General features: G+C 44.3%; 1 protein-coding gene and 1 long non-coding RNA gene across 5 annotated transcripts in view; one reads left to right on the forward strand and one right to left on the reverse strand.

The window, feature by feature from the left end:
* Nucleotides 1-1,100: 1,100 nt before the first annotated feature.
* LOC122441835 overlaps nt 1,101-26,520 on the reverse strand; it is a 159,242-nt gene continuing 133,822 nt past the window's right edge. For 2 of the 4 annotated variants that reach the window (XR_006269454.1, XR_006269451.1), the window contains exons 2-3: nt 23,130-23,335; nt 1,101-2,223 (exon numbers count right to left, since the gene is read on the reverse strand). This is a non-coding gene — a long non-coding RNA (uncharacterized LOC122441835). Of the gene's footprint in view, nt 2,224-23,129; nt 23,336-23,620; nt 23,746-26,259; nt 26,441-26,520 lie in introns of those variants that run through there. The other 2 variants (XR_006269450.1, XR_006269453.1) reach the window with 2 other exon arrangements.
* Nucleotides 10,548-11,099, forward strand: LOC122441834 (60S acidic ribosomal protein P1-like). Its single transcript, XM_043468890.1, has one exon. It carries the CDS (start codon nt 10,702-10,704, stop codon nt 11,044-11,046), a length of 345 nt encoding a protein of 114 aa, XP_043324825.1. The 5' UTR covers nt 10,548-10,701; the 3' UTR covers nt 11,047-11,099.

A 26,520-nucleotide genomic window follows, 5' to 3' on the forward strand; every position in this document is an offset into this window, starting at 1 on the left:
GACATGAACTTTTCATCTGAATCTACCTCCAACAGCTGTTTGATCTAAAAGGAGTCATTTAACTCTTCAGATCCTCTGTTTCCTTGCCTGTAAAAAAGGAAATGACAATTTTCACATCAAAGGATTCTTCTGAGGATTAAACAAGATAATGTTTTGGAGAACATTTTGGGATGTAATATCCTGAACAAAGGAAAGTCAGGAGTGACCATCATTCTCCTGTATCATCTTGAGATGGAAACCAGATGTTCTGTTTCCAGTCTGTACAGCATCCACTTCAAACTCTTGTGTAGTCTGCTGCATGATGCTGGTGAGAACCGAGCCCCTGTGCCCTGGAAGCAAGGCTGCAGAGCTTTCTGTCACTGCTTACTTGGAGAAGACTTCTCTAGAGATAAATAACACTGCTCAAGGGAATTTCAGAGAGAAAATCTTCCATGAGCCATAAAAAAGATTTGTCTCTGGGAACTTAGCTATCTGTGAAAAGTAAAAAGGCAAAGGATTAGGGGACAACCAAAGTCAGGAATCTGACTCTCTTTAATGGACTTCCGAATGTTTTTGTTAGTTTATAAGTGATAAGAATAAATACTTGAGTCAGACGGAGACAAATTACAGTCTCCAGGTTGTGTGTTTTCCGCTCCAAAATGCCAACTGTGGCAGTCTCAAGCTGCTTTCAGACTGACCTCTCTTTCAAGTCTTTCACCAAACCATTGTATCTATCAAAACCCTCCATTTTTGGCCCCACAACTGGGTTGATGGACAGGTGTAATAGGTATTCATTGAACTTAAGATATTCCTCCACCTCAAAATACCTCCTGAGTATCTCATTGCCAGTAACTGAAATCCTGCTCTTAGCCATCACTCACTCTAAATGAAAGATGTTGCCTCTTATTAAAATCTAAGTAATGGATTTTTTTTTTTCTCCTGGAGAAGTGACATATTGAAACTGTAATGCCTTAGTGTGAAGGACTTGATTCAAGGGCCAGTAGACAACTTTTTCTGTAAAGGATCAGACAGTAAATATTTTAAGCTTTGTGAGTCATCAGATCTCTGTTGGAGCTGCTCAGCTCTGACATAGTAGGATGGAAGCAGCCATCGAATAAGCATGGCCGAGTTTCTGTAAAATTTCATTTACAAAAACAGGAGGTGGGCTCTAATTGGCCTGTGAGCTGATGTTTCCAACCCCTAACTTAACTGAATCCTTTCGAAAGGAGCAACCAGCTGAGAGCAGGGGAAGGAGCACCTGACACCTGGTTTAGGGGAAGGGAGGTGACCAGCAGAGTATGAAAATGTGGAACAAAGAGCCACAGAGAGAGATGGGACCCACAGGCCAAACTTTGTAAGAGTTAGTACTGTTTAGCCTTTCAGACTTTTTTTTCTAGTTGAAATAATTTGACTCAATCAGTTTGCTTACTACATGAATTTCTACAATGTTTTATTTGGTGGAAGGGTGACACTCATTTTAATTGTGTTTAGTATATCATTCTTATTTGAAAGTGATAGTGAAAGTTGCTCGGACTTGTCTGACTGTTTGCGACCCCATGGACTTTAACCTGCCAGGCTCCTCTGTTCATAGAATTCTCTAGGCCAGAATACTGGAGTGGGTAGCCATTCCCTTCTTCAAGGGATCTTCCCAACGCAGGGATCGAACCCAGGCCTCCCACATTCCAGGCAGATTCTTTATCATCTGAGCAGTCACAGGAAAAGGCAGCTCCCATTCTACCACTGAACAGCTCATGATACTATTCACATCATGAAAATTGATAAACATTAAAAGGGAAACATTTTTGCATACAAAAAAAATTCAGATTGTATTATGCTCTCTCTCCCCTTCCTCTGTTTGCATTGAACATTTTTTGATGCTTGAATTATGTTATAGATGGTCTGATTCAAGAAAATCAAACTGGCGTTCTGATTTTCTTGAAGCTGTGCATAAAAGAAGTTTTTTCCAAACAGGGTTTTATTTCAGGATCAATGAAAGCTGATGCATGGCTCTTAGTCTTAGCTATGACATATTCTTGAAGGAAAAAGAGAATTATCTGTAAGCTTTTTCAAGCCTCATTCAGGTGTTCATGGGCACGTGGGGGAAAGTGCATGATATCCACAGAACTGGCATGGCTGACCCGCACCATGGAGGGTGTGAGCTTGAGTGGTCTTGAGTGGCTTCAGTGGTCTTCCAGGAGCGGGGTGTGGTATGACTAAGATGTGACTCCTTGTTGCCAGTTCCTCCTGAGTCAGACAGTGCAAACATGGAAGAAGACAAATTTAAAATTAGCAATGGAGCCTGCAGCTATGAACCAGGCAAGCTAGAATCATCATCTCAGCCTCTTAAGAAGACTACTGCTGACCACTGGACTGGGGAAAGGAAGGACAGTGGGTTGTTAAATTGGTGCCTTCATGTCATTTTGAGACATGCTGGCTTCTCTCCACTTGGGAGTAGGCCCGATGCCTTGGATACAGTCTAATTATCTTTTTATACATTCATAAAGAAGTTTATTTTTGGTAAAGTCACTAAAACTGGAATAGACTTGATTGGTTTATATTGGAAAAGTAATTTGGGGCTCATCATCCAAATTACATTAAAAATGCTGAAATGCATTCCAGTTATTACCTAATCTAGCCTACTTCTTTTTTATCAGGGAGATGGAATAACATTCAAATTATAGGGCTTGTGTATATTTTGTGTCCCTACATATGAGCTATTAAGAGAAAAACTGTTTTTAAAAGGGGACTGTTAATATTCACTGGAGGGTTTATAGATGGACCCCCTTCTTCCTTCTGCAGGATATTGTTGGAGATCTGAATGCAGAAAGGACAAAAGATCCTCATCATCTGTGCTATACACAGCCAGCCCTGGAGGAAAGGGTGGTACCTGCATGAGTCAGGGTGCCTCCAGAGAAACAGAACCAGCAAGGCACACGCACATGCATGCCAACACACACACACAGAGTCAGTTCTCACTATTCATGGTAGTTATGTTTCATAAAGTCTACAAACATTGAATTAGGAAGTACAGAGTCATCGTTCCTAGGGGAAATACAGTGTGGTTCCTATGAGCCTCTGGTCACATTCCCATCAACTGATCAAAATATAATCTTGTTTTATCTGTATTTCTGTTTAAAGACACCTTACTTAATAAACACTCTTGATTCATTAATATTGAACTCATGGCCAGCAGCTCTGTAACCGATGCCTAAAGGAAGTCTGTTTCCTCACGGGGCACAGTCACAGCCTTCTGGCATTAGGAACACTAGACAAACACTTCAGCATGATGCTTAGGAGCCTTTGCAAACAGTAAAATCACCAACAAAAAGGTAAAAATATGAAAATCATGGTGCTACATACACCGTGTAAAGAACACTTGTTTACAGTCTGAGAGCTGAACAAGAAGGCAGAGGGTTGTCTCGTTCAACCTCAGATAGAAACGAATGGACTAGGTGACAAATTCTTTACCACTCTACACGTATCCAGGAATGACTGTGGAAGCACCACAAATGTTAATTTTGGGGTAGTAATAAATTTTAGCAAGTAGGCAAATCCAGAAATACAAAATCTGTGAATAATGAGGATCAAATGTATACCGAACAAGATTTATTTAAAGCAATCAGCCTTCACGATTGTGGGGACTTGCAAGGCTGGAAACTCTCTGGCAAGAGCTGAAGCTGCCCATTTTAACAGGTGGAATTTCTACATCAAGGAAACCTCAGTTTTGCTCTTAAGGCCTTTCAAGTGAGTGGATGAAGCCCTCAGACTATGAAGATCTTTACTTAATACTAGCTGATTGTATATGTCAACAGCATCTACAAAATAACTTCACAGCAACATCTTAACTAGTGTTTAATCGAACAATTGGGTGCTATCATCTAGCCAAGTTCACACATTAAATTAACCATCACAGCACGCAATTTAGAGTCCAGGATAGTGGCCCTGGAGATCTTCCCTTTGCATTTTCCTAGCAGGCTCGTATGAGGAAGCAACAACCCATAAACCCCACCCTCTTCCTGGGTCAGGGTTTGTTCCATGTACTTTGACAACTTCCAGTCTGCAAAGGAACCTCACTCTGTCAGAGCACTGAGCACAGTAGGTGGAAGTGATGAGGATCTTTTATCTGAAGTGTTAAAAAGGGACAGAGGTATAAACAGCCAGTGGGGATTTGTTGTGTGACTCAGGGAACTCAAACTGGGGCTCTGTAACAACATAGAGGGGTGGGCTGGAGAAGGAAATGGCAACCCACTCCAGTATTCTTGCCTGGAGGATCCCAAGGACAGAGGAGCCTGGGGGGCAGCCGTCTATGGGGTCGTACAGAGTTGGACATGACTGAAGCAACTTAGCAGCAGCAGCAGAGGGGTGGGTTGGGGAGGGAGGCTGGAGGGAGGTTCAAGAAGGGGGAGACATAGGTATACCTATGGCTGATTCATGCTGATGTTTGGCAGAAACCAACACAAAATTGTAGAACAATTAGCCTTCAATTAAAAATAAATTTAATTATAAAAAAAGGGACAGAGGTTGTCAAACTTTCCCTTTGATTCATCAAATACAACCCATCTTTGTTTGAAATTTGATAATTTTCTTATGCCTGAAAGATTCAGGCTTTTTCTGCTCTGAGCCTCATTCAGCAGCCAGTTGTTCAGCCCCTGCCCTGGAATTAATGACAGGGCTCAGACTTCTCCCAGCCTCTGGGCTGCCACATCCTGTCAACAGTGTAGATGAACAAGAGCGGTATTATTGCCCAATCTCCAGGCTTCCTCATTCCTCTCGGGCCCATGATGGAGGAGGAAAGGCAGGAGGGACCTTTCCTTGTGCTGTAGCCCCTTTATTCCTAGTGTGATGCACAAACCAGAAGCACTGGCATCATCTGAGAGCTCATTAGAGATGCAGAGCACCAGACCTACTGAATCAGAATCTGCATTTTTTTGTCAGGTTCCAGGAGACTCATACATACAGTAAAGATTTGCAAGCATGCTCTGGGGAGTTCTGTGGAGCCACGATCCTTCAAACCTCATTGTTTAGGTCTTGAATCCTGACCCATCTTTCCACCTGTTTTGAATCAGATATTCCAGAACAACACTACTTTACCTGGCACTCGTGAATGGACACTTCCATCTTACTTCCCACAATAGGAAGCCTTTGAATAATCCCAGCTGCAGAGCTGGCCTGCAGTTTTTCTTCCCCTGGTTGCGGGTGACTTTATTCTCAGTGCCTGCCCAGGAGCACTACTTCTGCCCATCCTGCCCTGTTATCCTGCCTGCTCACTGCCCCTTGAACTCCTGCCCCCCGAACCACTCCTGTGGTTCTACACACAAACATGTGGGAGGAGGAGAGACTGGAACTTCGTCTTCAGAACTGACTTGGACAGATTCAAACATGGATGAGTACAGTTGAAAGGAAGTAGAATCAGCTGAGAGATGCAGGGAACAGGGAGTCAGTTTCTAGATGTCTCATTTCCAGAGCAATCTGAGGTCAACATATGAGCTCTACTAAAGCTTCCGTTGCCTAATTCTAAATTGACAAGGCATCGACCTCTGAAACCCTTCTGTGAAACCCGTTAAACCAGTTCAGAACCTCAAAGTTTCTCTGTACGTTTGCTTTTGAGGCCAGTTTAACAGGGATGTGGCCAGCAATGAGCTACAGTATTGACTTCACTAGAAGTCTAATGGTCTCATTTTTATTAAGCATGGCATACATTAACCTGTCTTTATGGGATACCCCCATGCCACGAAGTCAAATGATTAATTTGCCATGCATTTAATAGATTAGTCTGTAATTATCAAGGCTATTTTCCAAACTTCACATTTGATCATTCTTAAAGAGAGAGGATTTCTCATCATGAAAACCAGCTTTAGGCTTGGATGGCAATTACTCATCTTTTTTTTCCCCTGGCATTAGAACTATAGGGGAAGACAATAGGTTGGCTCCCAAAATGACCTCAAGCTTTTTCCACTTGCTTTGTTGTTCAGTTGCTAAGTTATGTCTGATTCTTTGTGACCCCATGGATTGTAGAATACCAGGCTCCTCTGTCCTCCACTATCTCCTGAGTTTGCTCAAATTCATGTCCCTTTTGTCAGTGATGTTTTATAACTGTCTCATCCTCTGCCATCCCCTTCTCCTTTTGCCTTCACTCTTTCCCAGCATCAGGGTCTTTTTCAATGAGTCAGCTCTTTGCATCAAGTGGCCAAAGTATTGGACTTTCAGCTTTAGCAACAGTCCTTCCAATGAATATTTAGGACTGACTTCCTTTAGGATTGACTGGTTTGATCTCTTTGCTGTCCAAGTGACTCTCAAGAGTCTTCTCCAGCACCACATTTCTAAAGCATCAATTCTTCAGTGTTTACCCTTCCTCATGGACCAACTTTCACATTGGCATAAGACTTGGTCCCTAAAGAAGGCTAACATCGCCAAAGAACTGATGCTTTTTCCATATAAACTGTGTCAATTTCTAGGCTCATCTCCCATGTCTCCAGAAGGGGAGAACATAAACTGATCAATCAACACCAGCCTGCAATTTGCTGAGGGTCGTTTTCTTGACTCGTCTGAACCAACACATGGTTAATTTGATTGCCATTGTGTTTAGATGGACTAAGTGCCTGTCAGTAGATGTGCAAGTCAACCTGAGCGAAGGAAATTGACTAGACAAATGAATTGACTTACATGTGCCTGGAACACTCTGAGCTGTTGTACTGCACAACTCTAAGGGGAGCTCCCGTTGTCTGTGTAAACAGAATTCATGGGCAGTGCACAACCTGTAAAACTGCATGTGGTGGCCCTGGGAACATTCTTTCCCTGGCTCTACCTTTGTCATCCACCTGCTATTGCCTAAATACCATCTCAGAAAAGTTTTCTTGACCATTTAATCATAAGGAGCTGCACCCTTACACCCCACTCTATTTCCTTCATTGTACTTACCACAGTCTGAAAGGAATCTGGTTTAGTCTCTGCTTTTCTATACTAAACTGGAAGTTTCTGGAGGGCAGGGGTGTTATCTGTTTGATACACAGGAGGTGCTTAATATGTATTTGTGGAATGAGTGAATGAGATACTCAATATATGCATTTAAAGCAATGCCTGAAGGAAGGGAGATTACTTCAGAAATCTCTTACCCTATCACCAACATGCTTAACTGAAATTTTTTCCATGGTTATTCTTTCTGGAATTTTTTGTTTTGTATAACTTCTTCTGTACTATTTTACTTTGCCTTGTCTCTTATCCTCTGCTATCTTAAGGTAAAAATAACAACTTTAAACATCTCTAAAATGAGAGAACCACCTGGTATGAGTGCCCACTGAATACCAGGCATGGTTACAAATACAAAGTAGTGAAAACCATGGTCCTTACATCAATGATAAAGCAAGACACAAACATGAAACGTTGATGCTTTTTAACAATTCAAGCTATGCCTATGTTCTTAAGGATTGATAGAGAAGGGGACTATCTTTCTCTGCTCAATATCCTCAGAACCAGAAAGATAATCCATTAAATATATTTTTTTCTAGTTCAATAAAAATAATTAACACCAATTTGAGGAAAGAACAGAAGAGTTGTCACAAACAAAAACATGATTAATTACCAAATTAACTGTGCAATCATGATTGCTTCAGAGGCCTATATGTTTAGCCTGAGACAATCAGAGACTTGATAAAGGTTGGTGTTAAGTCTGAGACTCTTAAAGGGAATTTAGTGGGACTCCTGATTTAAACCTAAACTCTTTCCACTAGCAAGACTAGAATGTATCCAAGTTCCCCTGAGTACAGCCAGGCAAACAACTCTCAGATGTGGGCTTGCATGAGTAAATTGTCAAGAGTGCCTCTGTGGGGGGTCAGGGACAGAAGACCAGGAAGGACTCTTGTCTGAGCCTGTGGAAAGAGGGCAGATGCCCAGGGAGCTGCCATCAGGAAGGGTCTGAGTCACAGAGCTATGGGTAGGGTCCCCTGGTGTCTAGGGGGTGGAGGCTGGCCTAATACCTATGTCTTAAGGACTCCACGAGACTCAGTGCTGGCACCCTGAGGGTCAACTCTTGGGCTCATCAGGAGAAAAGCTATTACAGCATTCATGGAGGATATATACAGGAGTGGCAGCCTTGGCTGGAAGCATACACGTGGGGGCATAAGGGTAGCTGGCATGGGAAAGGAAGAACGTGGCAGAGGCCATATGTTTGTGGCACATAGTGAGTATACATCAAACAATGCATGGGGTGAAATTTCTGGGTGTGACTCTGAGGGGCCTCAGAGATCTCGCATCACTCAAATGGGGTGATGTAGGGAGGTTCTATTGCTGTGACTCATAGGCCAATAAAGCTAGATGGACTCAGCTTATAGAGTTTGCAAATATTTGAAGAGTTGAGTGCATTATGTAGCAGAAAGATGTGAGCAAAAGATCGGGAGTAGGACCGTGCACATCACATTCTAGAAACAGGGTCTTGTAAGGGGTTGATGGGAAACCAGGGTGCAAAGATAGAGTGTGGCCAGCAGCAGCAGCCCTGAATGACCAAGCTAAAGATATTGCCATTGGAGGCTAATCAGGAGGAAAGTGATGCAAGGAAATTGGGATTCGGGGAGACTTACCTGGTCCTGGTGTTTAGCAGTAGTTTTTAAACTTGCTTTAATATTGGAAACATTTTTGTGAAATAAAATCTAATGGGGATGATTTGTAGGTATGAAGTAGATCAGACCAGAATGGTATTAATAGAAAGAGAGGGTAGAAAAAGATGGAACCTGGGCTACACTGTGATGCCCAACAGATACTTCTTGGTGGTACAGTAGTTGGGAGTTTAAACTTGTTTTTCTCACCTATATTTCCTAATATAAACAACTATTAGTTTCATAATCAAAAATTCCAAAATTATTTTAAAAACTAAAACATTTCTTGCTTTGTATTTAGAATCAGTTCATGGCTCACATCCTCAAAAAACTTTCCTTCTTTCTCTGAACCTCATGTATTTTCTTCTAATATATCATCTGGCATGCTCTTTGAAACCTGTGGATGGATTCACAGAGGTGCTGTTTTGGTCAGTTCAGGCCACTGTAACACTATACCATAGACTGGGTAGCTTATAAGCAACAGAAACTTATTTCTCACTGTTTGGAGGCTTAAAAGTCCAAGAGCAAGGCACCAGCACATTTGACTTCTGGCAAGAACCCACTTCTTACATGTATGAGTGTGTGTATGTATGTGTGTGTGAATATGCATATATGTGAATGAAGAAACGATGAGGTAAAAGGAACACTGCTCAGATGCCAAATTCATTAGCCAAATCTGAGATTGATTAAAAGTCCTGCTGTTCTCTCCTGGGTATGCCCTGTCCCAATAGATGACTCACTCAAATTCACACTGGGCCCAACCACAGAGGAGCAGCAGTGACTAAAAGTGACTAAGCACTTTAGGAAATCAGCATTCTGGTTTCTCAAATGTTGAGTCTGATTATAGTTTCACGTCTTGGGACCCGCCTCACTCTGGCACAGCTTCATTCAAAATCTCCCCAGAGAGGGTGTGGGGCAGACACAGGAGCCCCCAGGGCTTGAAAAGAACTTTGAGAGGCTAATTGTCTATGGAGATGAATGGTTACAGTCAGTGGGCACTCAAAACTGGAATGTAGCTTATGAAATAGAACATTATTATTCCAAAACCCACCCTCTGCAGAGGAAGTGGAACTTCTCCAGCCAGTTGGTGAGCCTCTCAGTTGTTTATCTCTGGGCTTCACGTCCAAGGAGAGCTTATTTCCTAAGGCCTCACCAGCCACAGGGAGAGAAATCAAGGATCTGAGTTACAAAGAGGTACTTGATTGCAGGCACCACCTGGTTTCCCAGGATGTCAACGTTTGCCAGAGCTCAAAGAAGCTGCTTGGGCTGTTCCTGCCCCAGGTTTGAACTTAATGACCCTGTAGAGAGGAGGCCTCCCACAGGCCTCAGAAAACACAGGCTGTCTAGTACCAGATGTCTGTCTGGTGGACTGGAGGCCAGTTGGAAAGGGGCCAGGACTGATCCTCACCCTTTTTTTGCTACCCTGAGCCCAACCTCTCCCATTCAGGGAAAGTTCTCCATCTCATAAAGGAGTTGGGTGGCAGGGAGCATCTCTTTTTTCTTCTTCTCCTTTACATGAGTGTCTAATCCCAAATTTAGAGAAAGGTCTTCCTTTTCCTTCAGATCCTCTTTAGAGCAAAATCCTGGTGGTCACTTGGATGTTCCAGGTCCCTGAACCAGGCAGGCAGGCTAGTTTTGGCTGCTGCCCTCCCTGTAAACAGGTATTTAGATGCCCTTTTTGTGACAATGTGTGTGTGCTCAGTTGTTCAGTCAGGTCCAACTCTTTGCAACTCCCCGGACTGTAGTCCACCAGGCTCTTCTGTCCATGGGGTTCTCCAGGGAAGAATACTGGAGTGGGCTGCCATTTCCTTCTCCAGGGGGTCTTCCTGATCCAGGAATCGAACCTGTGTCTCCTTCATCTCCCGCATTGGCAGGTGGATTCTTTACCACCGAGCCATTGGGAAGCCCTTTTGTGACAATACTTGTGGTTAAATATAGGCATCTTAGTCAAACAGGAAATTCACATTTTTCACATTCTTTAGCCAGAGTTGAAGAAGATGCTACATCTTTCCTCCGCTGCCGCTAAGGTGCTCGGTTCTTCCGAGGAAGCTAAGGCCGTTTTGGGGTGAGGCCCTCACTTCATCCGGCGACTAGCACCGCGCCCGGCAGCCCCCACCTAGCACTCGCCCGCACCATGGCCTCCGTCTCGGAGCTCGCTTGCATCTACTCTGCCCTCATTCTGCACAACAATGAGGTGACGGTCACGGAGGATAAGGTCAATGCCCTCATTAAAGCAGCCGGTGTAAATGTTGAGCCTTTCTGGCCAGGTTTGTTTGCAAAGGCTTTGGCCAATGTCAACATCGGGAGCCTCATCTGCAATGTGGGGGCTGGTGGACCTGCCCCGGCAGCTGGGGCTGCACCAGCAGGAGGTCCTGCCCCAGCCACCACTACTGCCCCAGCTGAGGAGAAGAAAGTAGAAGCAAAGAAAGAAGAATCTGAAGAGTCTGATGATGACGTGGGCTTTGGTCTTTTTGACTAAACCTCTTTAGTAACACATTCAATAAAAAGCTGAGCTGTTAAAAAAAAAAAAAAAAAAAGAAGATGCTACAGAAGCAGCAGCGCAGGTCAAGAATTTGTGGAATGTGACTGTTCTTCATGTATCATTCTTTGTTGGAAACCATGGTACCTTCTCCATCCTCTTTGTCCTCTGATATGACCATGCTCACTCTTTACCTGGTGACAGCTCAGAAGGGATCAGAGCATGGCATGGCGCTTACAGAATCAGCCTTGCATGTTAGAACAGACCAACTTTCAAACCTCCAGGCCGCTCAGTCACTTAAAGGACAGGGCTCGAGGAGACTCACTCAAGGAAAAGAGGAGAACCAGGAAGGTCTGGTATCTGGGAAGCCAAGAAAAGTGACAGAACCTACTTCAAGGTAAGACAGGTATGTGGCCAGGGTCATGAAAGAATGGACTTTTCCAGAACTTGGCTTTGGGGGAGAGGGACAGTGGCAGGCAAGCTAGGGAGAGAGGTTTTAAGAAGCGAGAGACCTGACCATGTTTCTAGGTTGGGGAGAAAAAGTAAAAAGGAGAGAGCAAAGGCCTAGAAGAGACTGGATCCAGAGCCCCAGAGGAGTCTCTGGGCAGGAGAGGATCCACCTTTTCCTTTGTGAAAGCTGGAAGGTGACTGCAGAAGTGGCTGAAGTTCTAAGGGTGTGAGCTGAAGTAGTTCATGAAATAGAAGCTGTAATCCCCTAGAGGAGGAAATGGCAACCCACTCCAGTATTCTTGCCTGAGAAATCCCAGACAGAGGATCCTGGTGGGCTACAGTCCATGGGGTCGAAAAGGAATCCGATGTGACTTAGTAACTCAACAACAACAATGGACTAAATGTTTATGTCCCTCCAATTTGTATATTGAAGTCCTAATCCCCAGTGTGGTGACATTTGGAGGCAGGATTTTGGGGGGGATAATTTGGTTTAGATGAGGTCATGTGCGTGGAGCCCCTATGATGGGATTAATGTCCTTATAAGAAGAGGAAGAGACCAGAGCCTTTCTTACCCTGCCATGTGCGGAAATAGCAAGAAGGCAACCCTTTGCAAACTAGGAAAGGGGATCACTAGACACAGCATCTGTGAACATCTTGATCTTGAAATCACCAGCCTCCATAACCATGAGAAGTAAATGTCTGGTTTTAAGCCACCCATAAGTATATGATATTTTGTTATGGCAGCCCAAACTGCCTAAAAAAGAAGACTTGGTCGTCTGCTGAGAGAAAGGTGGCTATGGCTGGATGTAGTGGTGAAGGTTTAAATAGCAACTGGGAGCATCATGGGAAGAAAGGAAGCTTGATCAATGAACTGGAAAGGATAGCTGTGCTGAGAACCCAGCTGAGGCCAGAGGACATGGCTTGTCAAGCCCAAACCATAAGACTATGAATTCCTATGCTACACTCAGTGGCCCTCACATAGGTAGTAAGTAGGAAAATGGTTGGGGTGATCCGCAGAAAAGGATTTGTGGGACTGACAGCAAAAGGAAGGGGGCAAGGAGTTTGAGGTTTGTTGCAAGAATGACAGAAGAGTTATGTCTTGGGGTCCAGCTGTGTTGTCAGTGATGGGCTAGGAGAAAAGAGTAGAGATGAGCAGCAGATGACCTAGGAGAAAGGGGGTGATGGAGCAGAAAGAATAAGGGGTGGGTGTGATGAAAGAGGGGGCTTCCCAGGTGATTCAGTGGGTAAAGAATCCACCTTCAATGCATTAGACCCAGGCTCAACCCCTGGGTTGGGAAAATCCCCTGGAGGAGGGCATGGCAACCCACTCCACTATTCTTGCCTGGAGAATCCTGATGGACAGAGGAGCCTGGCGGACTACAATGGAGTCACAGAGTTGGATGCGACTGAAGAGGCTTAGCACACATGCACAGCCATCATCAAGTAGTTGGAATTGGCCTATGAGATGAAAACTGCTTTTGGTTCTGTTCCAGATGAAAAGTGACAAGCCTGGGCCAGGTTTTTAGCAACATGGATAAAGCAATAGTAATGTGTAAATTAAGGTCAGCTTGTCATAATCCCTGTATCCTTCCTATTCATCCTTAGGTGCTCAATTAATGCTTATTGGCTAAGGAAATATCCTTCTGCTAATCTGGGAGGGGGCAGGACCCGAAGCTCACCTGTAGCCATTTAAGCTGTGTTTGGAGTGTGGCCTACAGCTGTAGGAACTTTTGCATATATCTTGAATATTGACTTGCTTTTAATTACTGGATTTGTACTACTCCCTGTAATGTTATATATTTGGTTCTAGCCTAAAGAGACTGCACCTGAAGAGATTCTACCACTTACTCAGAAGATCTTAATCTTTTACTAGTTAGGTTAGGAGAGGACACAGAAAAGAAATATGGGAAGCTAGAAGCTACTACTACGGAGAAGGCAATGGCAACCCACTCCAGTACTCTTGCCTGGAAAATCCCATGGACGGAGGAGCCCGGTAGGCTGCAGTCCATGGAGTCGCTAGGAGTCAAGACATGACTGAGCGACTTCACTTTCACTTTTCACTTTCATGCATTGGAGAAGGAAGTGGCAACCCACTCCAGTATTTTTGCCTGGAGAATCCCAGGGATGGGGGAGCCTGGTGGGCTACCGTCTATGGGGTCGCACAGAGTCAGACACGACTGAAGCGACTTAGCAGCAGCAGCAGAAGCTACTATAGCTCACCCTTGAGTAAATACCATGAGATGGGTGACAGGGAGCATGTGTATTACTCTCAAGCTTCAAATCTACCAAGTGTGTGTCTGGTCACAGATATTTCATGTCACACCTCTATTTGCCACACAAGGCTCTCTCATCTTCTTTCCTTCTGCCCTTACACATCACAGATGCACACACACATACACACAATCTCAAGTGTTGTGCTTTCCTTTGTAAATCAATAAGGCTTTGGTTCTATAGGTCAGGGTTTTTCTCTCTTCAGTTCTTGGCTCTTCTGGTAAGTACCAAAGAGGTAACAAACACGAACGATGAGATGAACAGCAAAACCCAGTCCCGGAAGTCCTCACATTGAAGCCATCTCATTATGTAACAACAATTTAAAAAGTCCTAGATAAGTGAAGACCTGGATGACATATAGATGACTTTTTAAAATATTAATAACAGTCTAAAGGAAGTTATGGAGACAAGTCAGGGATTACTTCTTTACATGGTATCTGATCTATTGCCACCACTGTGCTTAATAGGATTCAATAGTCTCAGTCATACTGTGCAATCAGAGATCCATTTGGCAATGGCTTAAGAAGACAAAGGCCTAAAATCAAAGAGTTCTAGCAGAGAGGAAAGAAATGAGGCATTTTGCCAGCTGAAACCACGTACCCAAAGGGAAAAGGATTGTAAGGTGAAAGGTGTTTCTCCGAGATGGGCCCAACGCTGCTTCTGTTTTCTTGTAGCCTCAGGCTGGGTCTATCACCCAGAGTGACTAACTGCATTTTCCCACCAGCTCCTACCAAGCCAGGGACAGAAATGCTCATCTATGGCCGATGTGGATGATCACTGAGTCATGAGATCTGTGTTTTCCCTCATTCTTCAGCTCTGGAAGGCAGCCACGGCTCACCAACCTGGGATTGCCATCTGGGACAGAAAGAAGCAGTCCAGGTGAGTTCTGGGGCTTCAGTAAACTGGCCTTAGGGTGTCCCCAGGGCAATTCTGAGTTCTGGGGTCATCCCTAGAGCCACCCCTCTCAGGGTTCTGAAAACCAGTGAGGCTGAGCTGTGAGATGTCCTTTCCCCCTGAAAGAACCATTAATTGAGCATCTATTGATGAATAGGAAGGACACATGGATTATGAGAAGCTGACCTTAATAATTTTACAGAATGGTTAGGAAGGAACATTAACACACCTTGGGTATTAGGTGCCTGCCTGTCATATATGGACTGTTTGTGTCCCTGTAAAGTTCATGTGTTGGAACCAAATCCTCAACATGATGATATTTGGAAGTGATGGCCTTTGGGAGGTGATTAGGTCTTGAGAGTGGAGCCCTCAGGAATGCAGTTATACTCTTATAAAAAGAGACCCCAAAGAGTCCTCTTGCCCTTTCTGCCATGTGAGGACACAGTGAGTAGGTGGCATACCCACACACACACACACACACATACGTTCATTCATATATGTATATATCATTCACATATACATAAAATATATGAGAAATAGCCTTGGGAAATAGCACTTGAACTGTTTTGCTAGAAGATCAGTAGTAGTAGCTCACCTCGTAGTTTCCTCAGCCCGAATACTGAGGGTTTTCCCAATTTGGTGGTACAAACTATTCCAGGGTTTATCCTGTGGGTGGAACCCCCACTCTCCCTCACTTTCCGTCACTTTCCAGCTCCCAGTGGAGTTACGGAATGCAGAAGGAGATGGCAGGAAAGCATTTGAGAGAGCTGCCCACCAAAAACCCAACCCAATTCCAGATGACTTGGCTCCATTTTGAATGGGGCTTTCTTATTGTTCTTTTTCTCTTTGAAATTGGTTTTCATTATCCACTGTTTCCCTAAGTGGATAAGAACTGAAAACTGTGGCCATTACATTTTAATTGGGGTTGGGATTATTGAACGATTAGGAATTTAACTGATGTTTTTCTAGAAAACTCAACTTGCTGGCATGAAAAAATATTCTTTTGCCCTAATTTTTCATATGTTGATGCAGGAGTGTAGGAAAAGTCATCCAATGTCCAAAATAAAATATTTTCAAGTAGTAAACTGTAACTCAATTTTACATTTCTTTTATTGTGTAACAGATTACAGGGACCCTTGCAGTTGTCACCACTAAATGGTTACCTATCACAACAAATTTCATCCTACAACTCTCTTACTTTGCTCATTAACTTCTGTTAAGTGGTTTGAGACAGTAAACAATTCTTTCTAACTCTAGAACTTCCAAACAGAATGGTTTTAAAGAATTAATCATACCCATTATTGAAAGTAGTCCCAGAAAATATGTGATGTGATACATTATCATATATTCTCCATTTATGAATATAAAGATATCAAATAGGAATTAACCTGTTTGTCACCAACTTAGGGAGACAAATGGAAAACCCCATTCTATATTAAAGATCTAATTAATTTATCAGCTATTTGCCTCATCACTTGAACAAAATAAAATGCCATTTATAGAAATCATATAATTTTGTCATATTTTATTTTCTAGACTAGTTTTATAATTATCTTAGCCAATAGATTTCAGCTAGTTATGTCATTTCTTATTTATTATTGTTGTTCTTGTAACTTGGAACATACTATTGGTGATTAAAATGACTTTATAGATTGACTATTGAATGATTCAGTAGATCAGTATCTAACCTACACCCAGGAAATAAAACTTAACTTACTTTTTAATCTCAATATTAGAGCTACACTATTTCATAGAACCTAGATTTAGTCTTCAGAATTTTGGAAGGAGAAAGTGGCAGGCGAAAAATGACTGACTTAGTTTTTAGTGAGACAGAACACAAATATACTTGCTGCCCTTAAATGGTCAAATGTGAAACCACATTGATCCACCAACCTGTGAATGTTTAAAATCTGTCTAGTTCAGCTCTTTTCAATGCCTGGAACATTTAGGAATGTAAAATTAATTTAAAAATGCACTTTAAAAATTGGCTTCAACTCAGTTCCTCAGAGGAGGAGTAAGAGCATTGATAATCATCTGAACCGATCTTCAGTTTCCCTAAGAACTCACAGAATACTTACAATCTTTCCATTCCTATCATACTTGTGTTTTAGACATCAGGGTGTAAGACTAGTTTTGTCTGTACATTTATTTCATTGTCAGTTGAGCAGGGTAAGGGAGACCTGGATTGATGTCTGAAACCAGAATTGCCTGATTCTTGTTATTTGGTTACATGAAGTATAACATAAACAGAATGAGTGTTGCCTTGTAGAATAGAAGTTAAAGAACTCAAAGCAGAGTGGATCTTGAAGAGAGTCTGCTGCTGCTGCTAAATCACTTCAGTCGTGTCGGGCGCTGTGCGACCCCATAGACGGAGAGTCATATGGTTGTAAACGGATCTCAGAAGCTATTGCCTTTGCTCTTATTAACTACTTCAATTACCATTTTTGCTTTCAGAGATTATTAAATAACTGGCCCCCAGCTCCTACTTCAACCTTTTGACTGCCACACAAGCAGCACATAGTTAGAAGATGCAGACTGTATTGCTGTGCAGTGGAGCATCGGGGTCTGGGAGGTTCAGGAACATGGTTGGCACTTGGCAGCTGACTAAGCCAGGACCTCCACAGCTCTGATAGCTGCCATAATCAGGTGGGCAACAGGTCTGCCTGATTTTCCATTAACTCCACACCACCATGGAGTGAGGCAAATAGGATCACCCCCAAAGCAGAATAAGCCTATGCTTCAGCCACCAGCAAAGCAAAGGCCAATCCCTCCTTCTCTCTGCCCATCTATCTAATCAGTTGAAGGCCTTAAAAGATTGAGATCCCCTAAGAGGCAAGAAATCTGCCTTTGGACTCTGACAGTAGCATCAGCTCTTCCCTGGGTCTCTAGTCTGCCATACAGACTTTGGACTTGCTAGCCCCATGACTGTGTGAGCTGATTCCGGAAACTCTTTCTGTCTCTCTCATTCCATCTATCATCTACTACCCATCCATTCACTACTGGTGCTGTTTGTCTGGAGAGCCCTAACAAATACAGTGGCATTTCTTCAGAGGTGGGCACTGAAGAAATGGGATGGAATAATATCCCTAAAATTTTCCTGGTGTTTTATGTTCCTATTACTTCTCCCCTTTGCCTGTCCCTCAAGCTAAGGTACTCATGGCTTCACAGCAGATGTAACAGAAACAAGTCTTTCTTGCTTTGGTTTCCAAAAGCACTATGGCCCTCAGGGGACTGTACTGACTCCATCTAGAGCCAAAATACATGGGAGACATGGGGTTTCAGAAGAGCAGTGTTTCCTCTGGACTAAACAAGTTACCCTAGACCTTGGAAGGGGAAGTGAAAGGGACATAAGAGGCCAGAGATGTTGTTAATCCTGAAGTTCCAGTGGAGGTGAGGTGGGTAGGTCAAGAGGAAGGAAGACCCTAGCTAAGGAATGACTGAGCAGCAAGTCTGGACTAACAGTTCTTACATAGCCAGGCAGAGTCCTGGTTTCCAAATGAGACATGAAAGCCACAAGGAAAGCCTAGACCACTTGCGAAGAGGCAAAGTGACCAGGAACCCATCCCAGTGATGACTAACATGTTTCCATGGCCTGTAATTAGGAGAACAAAGGATGCCTCCGTGGACACTTGTGGTTGGATGACGTAGGACCAATGGACCTTCATCAACCCAGTGACCTGATACAACTTCAACTTCCAGGAAGTTAGACACCACCAGAGAAACTCCAACTTGGCTTAGATAAGTTTCTACCACTCTGGAGAATGGGAATTCAATGGTTTAGAGAAAAAGATATGTCTAGTCACCTGGATTGTGACAAGCAGCATATAAGAGTGGGATGGCTTTGGGGAACTGAAAGGTGGCCATGAGTGTGCAGTGCAGTGAGCGAGCAGAAGGTAGTCCAAGCTGGGAGGATGGGCAGGGGCCAGATCACACACACCTACAGTGAGCAACTATTGTGAGTGACAGGGGAAGCTGTTGAAAGATTTCAAGAATGCCGCAACTTTTAAAGGTGACATTGGCTATTGCATGGAGAATGGAAGGGGTGTGGCCTGAGTGTAGGTTAGGAGAGCAGCCTGAGAGGCTATAGCAGTCATCCAGACAAAAGACAGTGACAAAAGATGGAAGTTTAAACCAGGTTGGTGGTAGTAAAGTAAGGGGATGGATTATTGAAATGTTTTAGTGGTAGAAATAACAGGTCTTGTCATTGGGGTGTACTTGTGGAGTGAGGGAAAGTAAAGGTTCAGTAAGGACTCTCAGGTTTCTGTTTAAGAAACAAGTAGAAAATGAAGCCATTAACTAAAGGAGGAAAAGTCTGAAAGAAAACGAGTACATGTGGGGAAACACAAATTTCTGTTGTGATTGTAGTAAGTCTGAGATGCCTGAGTGGCAATCCTGTGGAAATGTCCAGAAGGTATAAACAGAGCACAGAGAAGAAGTCTGGGTTGTGGGTACAAATGTGGATGTCATCAGAATTAGCCTTTGCTGTTTTTTGTATTGTTTTGTTTTGCACCTGCCCAATTTCCGTTCATCTTTCAGGTGTCAGCTTAAATGTTGCTTTCTCGTGAGGTCTCCCCTCCCCCTCCCCCAATAAACATCAGTATAAATGAGGGGCTCTACTAGGATCTCTCTCTATTTAACTTTTTTCAAAGTCCTTATCGGTTAGAAATTAAGGTTCATGATCGCTCGCTCCTTAAGGATGAATCTCAGCCTGCATTGAGATGCTCTAGGAAAAAAATGACTATTTTTCTATAATGAAATCTTCTAGATCCTACATTTTAGAAAAAAGAAAAGGCAGGAAGAAAAGAAAGAAGGGCCCAGAGCTGAGTGAAGATAGACGGACACATTCATAGGTGGAATAGAAGAGGAAGCTGACAAAAGCATCTGCCAAGAAGGAACTAGAAAGAATACAAAGTCTGGGATGTGAGGGGAGACAGGTACTGAGGGAGTGTCACTGTGTCCAATTCTGCTGAGAAGTCAAACCCAATGGAGAGACTGAAGTGCCTGTTGGATTTACACCATGGTGAGCATGGGGGGCTTTGTAAGAGCTGTTTGGATGGAACTGTGTGAATAGAAGGCAAGTTGCAGTGAGTAAAGGAATGAATGGAAAGGAGGAATGATAGATAATACATGAAGACCACTGTTACAAGAAGTTTTACTGTTGGGGGAGAGAAAACTAGAACAGTGGCTAGAAGGATATGTGGAGTTAAAGGAGGGTAGCTTTGGGCAATACTGAAGTGTATTCCTGTGCAGATGAGGACAATGGGTTGAAGGGGAGTGGGGAGAAATAACAGCAGAAGGAATTAGAGATGAATGAAGAAAGAAGAGGAAGGGACAGAGCAGGTAGGAAAGTGGTGACACAGAGGATGGAGCCAAGAAGCCTTTGAAGGCCACGGCCAGAGCTGCCCCAGCTGTGCCCATCGCCTGAGGCAGTGCCAGCTGCTGCTAGGAGGGGGACGCCATCGCTGGCTAAGAGGTTAGTCAGACTGTCGGCAGCCAGACCCTGGCCCCCGGCCAGCCACATGTTGGGAGCAGAGTCATGAGTTTTCTGGCAGGCATCATCAAAGAGGAAGGGCGGTGTGGGTGAGCTCTGAGCAGCAGGAGGGCAGTAAGACAGGCTTCAGAGGGAGCCTGCAGCTGAGATGCCACCCCCGCGCCCCCTTTGTTCCTCTCGCCCACACAGCCTGCAGCCAAAGGAGAGGGGGTACAATTTCACTCCTTTCTCTTACCACCTCTCAGTTCTGCCGCTCCAGGGGATCGGACCCTGCAGCCCCAGGGGCAGATGGGCACTGCGCTGGCTGCCCCATGCAGACCTCACCTTCTTGGTGGGGAGTCTGAAGCTCACAGATGGGAGAGGCTGGCCGCCCACTGGGAGGCCCAGGCTGGCTGAGCCCCAGATGCATACAGAGGAGCAGGCCTGGGCTCTTGGCACTACAAGAGCCTGGGGAGGGTGTCTGCTGCAATACACAAAACCATTCCAAGTCCCCGAGTGCCTTAGATCAGTGCTTTTCAGATTTTAATGTGCAAGAGAATGGCCAGGGGGTTGTGTCAAAGGCAAATTCTGAGGCCACAGAACTGGGGTGGGGCCTGAGAGTAGGCATTCCTTTTTTTTTTTTCTTTCAAATATGTCCTTATTTATTTGGTTGCTTCCGGTCTTAATGTGGCACAGGGGGGGTCTTCCCTTGGTCACGTGGAATCTTCCTTTGGGGCCCACAGATTCTCGAGCTGTGGCCCACCGGCTTTGGACCATCCAGGCTTAGTTGCTCCATGGCATGTGGAATCTTAGTTCCCCGACCAGGGATTGAACTCATGTCCCTGCATTGCAGGGCGGATTCTTAACCGCTGGACCACCAGGGAAGTCCTGAGAGTAGGCATTTCTAACAAGTTCTAGGGTGATGCTGACGCTGATGCTGCTCTGTCAGGGCCTTGAATTCATAGCAAGGCTTGAGAGCCCTGGTGGGCCTCTTCCACAGAAACACATATCAGCTCATATGCACAGACCTTTCACACCAGCTGAGAGTCACACAGACACTGGAGGCTGTTCTTTGGGCTTCAGCCCCAAAGGATAGTGACCCCCGCACCACATAGGATTACTGTCAAGTGGTTGCCCTTCCCCTAACTCTGCCCCAGATGGTCTCAGAACTGAGAGGACCAAGTCACCTGGGATACCTGTTAAAAACACAGACACTCTGCCACTTTCCTCATTCCCAGAAGACCAGATTCAATAGGTCTGGGGCAGGGTGCAGGAATACACAATTTTGATCAAGTTCCCCAGGGGATTCTGATCCAACTATTTTCATTGAACACACCTGAAAACACTAATTACAAACAGTTAGGTTTATGGTTTCCCAGAAATACGTGTACTCAAGTCTGAAGACTTGAAGTAATAAATATTCGACTGAGGAAGTTTAGATGCTGAGGCTGGTATTCCTGCTCATGGGACCCTCCTGAGCATTCTCTCAAGTCAGCCTAGAACGATCACTGTGACGGTATACTTGGTGGATCCTACCTTCTAGCAGACCAGCAGCTGGCCCCCAGAAAGGTGAGTGCTATTTTTCAAGCATTGGTGATGGCTTGAAGTGGCTGATCGGGTTCTTCCAGGAACTGGGGACACCTCCTTACTAGCTACTCTGTTAGCCCCTTTATGGGAGGGTCCTGGGGTCTTTCAGACACGTTTAAGTCATAGGACAAATTTTTCTCCTGCTAATGGAGCAGGCAGGAATTTTATTCCATTATCCAGGGACCTGAGAAATGTCACATTAACTTGCTTTATTTGCATCTGATTTTAAGTCTCTGGTCCACTGGGCTAGCAGAAAATTTGAGTTCAGTCATTACTACGGAGCTTAAAACCTCGTTAGGGTGGTGCGAAGATCCCCAGAGACCCTCAGATATTTAGCTCATGCTAGTCCCCTTTCAAGGCCCCTGTTACCCAGTGACTTTAGTCAGAACTGTTGCTCTGTACTTGGATCTTTGTGGAGGCTGGGAACACCATGCTTCGGCTCAACCTCCTAGGTGCCCTGTTCAGCATTTCCTTCCAGAAATCCTTCTGCTTTTCTGGAGAGTGGGCCAGGGGTCAACATAATCTTTAGGGCCTGTGGGCCCATCACCTTCTCAGCCTTGGGGATTCTCCCTCCTCTGTCACCCTGCTTCTGCCTTCTTTTCCTTCCCACTTTTCATAAACTCAGAAGAAACTCAGGTTTTTGAAAAACAAAAGCTAGAAAGAGAGATTGTCTGTAATATAAATTGTTTTTGAAGGAGTGTAAAATTTTTGCTAAAAAAATAGCAAGAACCACAAAATAATATCTCAATGATCCCATCACAGAAGCACATGACTCTCATTGATATGACCTTATTATTTTTTTTAACACTTTTTTTTTTTTTTCTTTTCACGGCACTGCATGGCATGTGGGATCCAGGGATCAAAGCTCAGACTCTTAACCATTGGACGGCTAGGAAAGTCCCATTCTTACGCTAGCAAAGTATCTTTGTCTTGACTTTGTCTCACCAAAGGAGCCCCCCACTTCCTACAAAGGGAGGAGGATGAATAGGATATAAACCTCTTTCTATACCAAATCATACTGGAGAGTTTAATAAACCTCTTTTTATACCAAGTTAAACTCTCCAGTGGAGATTCAGCCCTCCCTTGTGTCCCTGAAGCACATTTACAGATCCTTCTGAATATTGCTTGAAAATCCACAAAAACAGAGAACAGAGGGAAAGCTCACCCTGGATCTCATGAGTGCGAAATGTTAGCCCACCTGTCCCATTATCAAAACCTGCGCTCTAACTACAGCTTGCTGCCTGCCCGAGGCCTGGCTAAGTCACAAGAAAAGAGTTGGACATATTGTGACAAATCACGCCTGTGGCTGCAGGGTTACACAGAGGAGGGCAGCCCGAGAACTGCACCTGTGGGGAGCATTCTCCTTCCTGAAGTTGACTGCAATGGTCCCTCTCATTTCCCCACGTCTCACCTTGTGCACTGGGTCACAAAGGAGACCCTCTTCCTGTGAGCAGACAAGCGTTTGCTTCTTTGGTTTGTAGAGCTGGGCCTTCGAGTCTCCATGGCTGTGCTGTTTCCCTTTCCCGTTCACGCTGCCCCTTCTTCCCTTTGTTTCATATGAAACTCATCAGCAAGTCAGCCTCGGGGCAGGAGTCACTGGAGCCTCTGGCAGGGATCCTGAACGGGAGATCAGAGAGACCGTGAGAAAAATGTCAAGCTCTGCTCTGACCGGATGTGTCCCAAGATGGGAGGAAGGTGGGTCTCACAGAAGAGAAACTGTTATTCATCTCAGTCTTTTGGATTTAGAACCTAAACTTACACATAGAGTTTACGGAAGTGAGCTAACCCCTAAGCCTCTCAAATATTCAGATGGCCAGTTTCCCTAGTGGCTTTTCAGTCTGAAATATTGCCTTGTCCTTCTAGATTTATGGTTCATGAACTGTTAGCGGGTGCCGGAATCACCTGGATGGCTTGTGAAAACAGAATCCCGCAACCTGCTTCTCAGAGTTTCTCATTCAATGGCCCATGAATTTGTATATTTAACAAATTCCCAAATGTTGCCACTGCTGCTCCAGGGAACACACTTTGAGAATCACTTTTTTAGATTAATGCTTCTTAAACTTTAATATATATAAGAATCCCCTGGAGACTCTCCTTCAAAGGCAGATTCTGGGTCAGTAGGTCTGGGATGAGAGTCTGCATTTCTAGCAAGTTCTCAGATAATGTCTATACTGCTGGTTTTCAGACCACAGTTTGAGTCACAAATCTCTAAAGCAGTGATTCTCAACCCTGGCTACATATTAGAAACATCTGGTGGGGTCTTGAAAACTCCCCATGCACAGGCCACACTCATCCAGTGAAATCAGAATTTCTGGGAGGGAGGTCCAGACATCAACAGTTTTAAAAACTCCCCAGATGAATGTAATTGTGCAGCCAAGATTAAAGACTATTGTTTTAGAACAGTGGTTCCCAAACCTACTGCATATTTTAAATGTATGAGATGCTTTTGCAAAATACCTATTCTTTTTTTTCCTCTTATGCTTTATTTTTTAAATTTTGTTTTTAAAATAAGTTTTTTATTTTAGGGTAGTTTTCGATTTACAGAAAAGTTGCAAAGATAGTCCAGAAAGTTCCCCTGTACACAGCACTCAGTTTCCTCTGTTGTTAAGATCTTATATGAGTGTGGTACATTTGTCACAACAGATGTCACAACTAATTCCTGTTGTTAATTCGCTCAGTCATGTCCAGGCCTTTGGGACCCCAGGGACTGTAGCCCACCAGGCTCCTCTGTCCATAGGGATTCCCAGGCAAGAATACTGAAGTGGGTTGCCGTTTCTTCTCCAGGGGATCTTCCCAACCAGGAATGGAACCCACATCCCCTGCATTGGCAAGTGGATTCTTTACCACTGAACTGCCTGGGAAGCCTGTCATAACTAATACTGATATGTTATTACTAACTGAAATCCATGCATTTTTTAGATTTATTTAGTTTTAACATAATATCATTTTTCTATTCTAGAATCCCATCTGGGAAACCACATTATATTTGTGTTGTTTTGGGTTTTTTTTAAAAATGCCTATTCTTGAGTCACATGCCTAATAACTTTCTAGCTGGTCTGCCCAATAAACAAACATGATCACATGTTTTCCAAATAAACATAAATACACACACACGTTCACAGACCTTTAAAATTTTCAATAGCTTCTATTTCCTTTAGATAAAAACAAAAGTCAGAATTTCTGGACATGGGACCTGGGTCTTTATCTTAGAAAATACCCTCAGAGATTCAAGTGTACAGCCAGGATTGAGAACTGCTCTAGATAGTCTCTAATTACATTCTATCTGCTCTATAACATTTGCCCATTAAATGCGGTCTGCCCACCCAGGTGTGCAGAAACCTACCCTGGGCAGCAGCCTCTGGTGGCTGACCTCTCCCACTTGCCTGCTTAACCTGCTCTTCCCCACTTTGATCATTGTCGGTTTGATCCGACAATGTTTGTTTGTTTGTTCTTTGCCTCCCCAGAGCTGCCTTGGGACTCCTCCATATTTAACTAAACAAAAGCCCCTCATCTCTGGGTTCTGACCCTGCTCCACAGTCTCCCACACTCTGACTTGGATTTTGGCTCTGTACACTCACTCCCCTCTTGTGCTTCCCTGGAAGTTCAGAAGGTAAAGAATCTGCCTTCAGTGCAGGAGACCCAGGTACAGTCTCTCGGTTGGGAAGATCCCCTGGAGAAGGAAATGGCAACCCACACCAGTATTCTTGCCTGGAGAATTCCATGGACAGAGGAACCTGGCAGGCTACAGTCCACGGGTTCGCAGAGTTGGACGCTACTGAATGACAAACAGTTCTTTCACTCCCCTCTTGGCATCAGCTTCACCACCATCCAGTACTGGCTGCCTGCTTAGCCTCCCAGCCACCAGGTCAAGTATGTAGACTCTCTGCAAATATTTACTATGGGTCTCTGGGGTGCCCGGCACTGTGCTGGACAGGAACTGCCTTGTGAACCAAAACAGACCTGTCACTGCCCTTGGAGAACTTCACTTTCTGGTGTGGGAAACAGTGATGAAACAAATGTAAAATGTGTAAAGCATTATGTGCTGGGGAGGAGAGGGCACAGTACTGTGGATGTCTATCAGAGGGGAGCCTTGCCCAAGGAGCAATATTTAAGCTAAAATCTAAGATAGCAGTGGGTGTTATCTAGGTAAAGAGGAGAGGGAGATGGAGGAGGAAAGGGTGTCATGTGCAAAGTCTGAGCTGTGGGACGGAACGTGTCATATCGGGGGACGGAAGTCCTGGGTGGCTGCTGCAGAAGGAGAGAGAGGTGTGAAGTGGCTTTTGACCTTCTATAACCTATATGGCACCCACTCTCTGGCCAAGGTTCAGCACACAACAGCCACCCACCCTGATGTAGCAGTCATTTGGTAACTGACTCTAGTGGGCCGCACTTTGTGCAGCGGTTGTCAGCCCTGACTATGTGAATAGCAAAACTGAATGTTTCTCTTCCCTCTTCCTATCCCCTATCCCTGGGGCTTTCACCCTTTTTCTAGGGAAATAGGACAAATCTGACTACAGACTATAACAGAAAGAGATGGGTACCACGGTGTATTTTAGTTGGCCAGGCACAGGATGTTCAAAGCAATCCTTTATTTTAAATTCAAGTTGTGCATCTTCCAATTCATATGCTGTCCATAGGGGTTGGAAGTCTGGGAGGAACTCCTCTATCCCATTCAGTTGTCCCCCACATCCTCAGCAATTGAAGTGTTCCCACACATCTTAGCTTCTGGAGGCCAGCCCCATCTCCTCCAGCCCCTGGAGAACAACAACAACAGACTTCCCTGTGAATCCTCATTTACAATA

Source organism: Cervus canadensis, chromosome 5 (assembly GCF_019320065.1).
Source record: "Cervus canadensis isolate Bull #8, Minnesota chromosome 5, ASM1932006v1, whole genome shotgun sequence".
NCBI classification, from domain to species: Eukaryota; Metazoa; Chordata; class Mammalia; order Artiodactyla; family Cervidae; genus Cervus; species Cervus canadensis.

Bases quoted from the DNA above. Each gene is read 5' to 3' on its own strand.
- LOC122441834 (XM_043468890.1), top strand. From the start codon at position 10,702: ATGGCCTCCGTCTCGGAGCTCGCTTGCATCTACTCTGCCCTCATTCTG.